Here is a 2,342-nt window from a genome sequence, read left to right on the forward strand (position 1 = left end):
AAATGGATGCGTATGTACTCATGAATTGTTGAAGACAGTGTGCAGATGGCACAAAGGACAGCCTTACAGAAATACACCTGTGGTTTTTGTACCTGCTCTTCAGAGGTGGAAATTTTTTTACACACAGAACTGACATTGCATGAGTCTTAAATCCACATAAATCACAATTACACCATTCTTACCTGGTTCCGGTTGCTGATTTCCCAGGAGGTGGAGGGGTTCAGGGTGGGCAGCCTGCTCCCCACCAGTCCATCTAAATCCTCTACAGAGTAGATCCCCTGCAGGAAGTGGGCCCTGCAACCAGGAAGAGCAAAAAGGAAAGGTTATGACTCATTTCACTTAACACAAACTAACAACGGGCTCCTGGGAGACTGGAGATGTGGCTTCAAGCCAGAACGATCTGCGTTGCATCATGTTGAATGTTCCAGAGATCAACAGTGTCATAAAATATTTAGACCATGACAGATGGGTCAAAATGTCTAGTAAATACTGGTTGCCCGACTTACTGGTGGATCCGGTTCAAGCATGATTAGAGGTAACATTGTCTGAGAAAACAGCAGGCTTCATCTATTTTTCTTATCATCAACGAATCTCTTTAAAAGACCAAAACTAACACAAACTCAAAGTACTTCTATGTTCTGGCGTTCAAGATTAGTGAGTAGTGTGTGTGTGTGTGTGTGTGTGTGCGTGCGTGCGTGCGCGCGTGTGTGCGTGCGTCACATGTCAGTGTGTGTCATCAGTGTGTGAGGTGACTGACCGCAGGAAGTGAGGCAGGTGGTGCCGGCTGGTCCAGAATAGGTCCTGAGCTGAACTCATGTTCCTGATAGTTTCTCTGGACGGAACCAACACTGTGAGGTTCCCACTCAGGTCCTCAGCGTGGTGACTGTATTTCTGACAACACACAAACACACAAACACACAAAAACAACTTGTGTTATCTTTAGTGTTGAGCAGGGCCAGTTTTAGCCTCCTACATCAGGATGCGCTGGTAGAAATTGGAGCAGTTAAAAAAAAAAAATGACTTGGGTGAGTTTCCAACAGGCGTCTGTATCCCAGCAGTGGGCTCTGAACTTTACATCATGAGACTGCAGAATACTCTGATATACTGTATGTTTCTCAAAAGTCATCAGAACAGGGCAATGGACAATAACAGATTATCCCACCAGAATTAACAACCCAAATGAAATACAGGGTGATTTCTGGGTCGTTTGAGGTGTGAGACACACATCAAAAGACTAAAATACTAGGACCTCGTGGTTCATCAAGCCAATTGAAAGATGGATTTTGCATTCAACTGAAATACCGTATCCCAGGACATCAGCGAATAATAAATGACACCTCTGTATAAGGAAAGGTTTTGTCCCCTTTTCCTCCCAACTCTATTCACACACTCAGACATACAATTAATACTACCCACAGGACACACAGATGCCAATCTGCCTATTTTCCACAAAGGGAAGAGGAGAGAAAGAGAGACAGAGAGAGAGAGAGAGAGAGAGGAGTGCTACGATTCAACTGGGAGATTGGCACTCGTATCAGGCTCCGTAGATCGAATTGTGGTCACCAGTACATATATTTTCTGGGTTTTGTTTTGGTAGTTGTGGCGTTTGGTGTATCTTCATTATCTGCTTTTACTTGGCTGTCATTTAATAAACGTGTCCATGCTCTACTAGCAGTGCACTATAATGTATCATTTATGTATATATATTTTTCCTTGCCACAGCCCCCCTTGTTAGAACTCCAGGCCTCCCTTAGGGGCAGGCCTCCCAGTCTGGGAACCACTGATCTACAGGATGATACTATGCAATGTTGAGTTATGATTGTGAGGTATCATAGTGTTGGGAACGTTTTGTCACATGTGTGAATAAGGTTTCAAATGTAATACTCTTTAATGAAGAAGTTATTCACAGGAGATCATTTGAGAAGCCATCAATGGAAACTGTCACAAAATACCTGGCAGGTGATTGGATGAACCATCTGTCTATTGTGTAAGTCATTGTTGTTTTGAACAAACTGATGCGCCTGTCACACACACCTAAACTAAACCTGTAGCTAACAGTAAATCCACTAATTGATTCAGTCCGCTGCCGTTCAGACACAAACGCATTGAAGCCTGACAAGATAGATTTTCATGTGATATGTGATCCCGTGTTTCTTGCGTAATCTTGTAATATTTTGGGAGTCCCAATTCTGGTGTTAAACTCAGACAAAACTTAACTTATTGTGCCTGGCCCTAAACACCTCCAAACTTCATTATCTAGGGATAAAGCTACTCTGGATGGTATTGCCCTGTCCTCCAGCACTCCTGTCAGAAATCTAGGAGTTATTTTTGATCAGGATATA

General features: G+C 43.2%; 1 protein-coding gene across 1 annotated transcript in view; it reads right to left on the reverse strand.

Annotated features, from left to right (window-relative positions):
* Window positions 1–2,342, reverse strand: part of stab1 (stabilin 1) — a 122,935-nt gene that overhangs the window by 82,500 nt on the left and 38,093 nt on the right. Inside the window, exons 29-30 of the mRNA XM_032514890.1 lie at window positions 758–891; window positions 183–294 (exon numbers count right to left, since the gene is read on the reverse strand). Coding sequence (XP_032370781.1) covers window positions 183–294; window positions 758–891 — 246 coding nt within the window. The remainder of the gene's footprint in view (window positions 1–182; window positions 295–757; window positions 892–2,342) is intronic.

The sequence above is a fragment of the Etheostoma spectabile genome, chromosome 4 (genome assembly GCF_008692095.1).
Source record: "Etheostoma spectabile isolate EspeVRDwgs_2016 chromosome 4, UIUC_Espe_1.0, whole genome shotgun sequence".
NCBI lineage: Eukaryota > Metazoa > Chordata > Actinopteri > Perciformes > Percidae > Etheostoma > Etheostoma spectabile.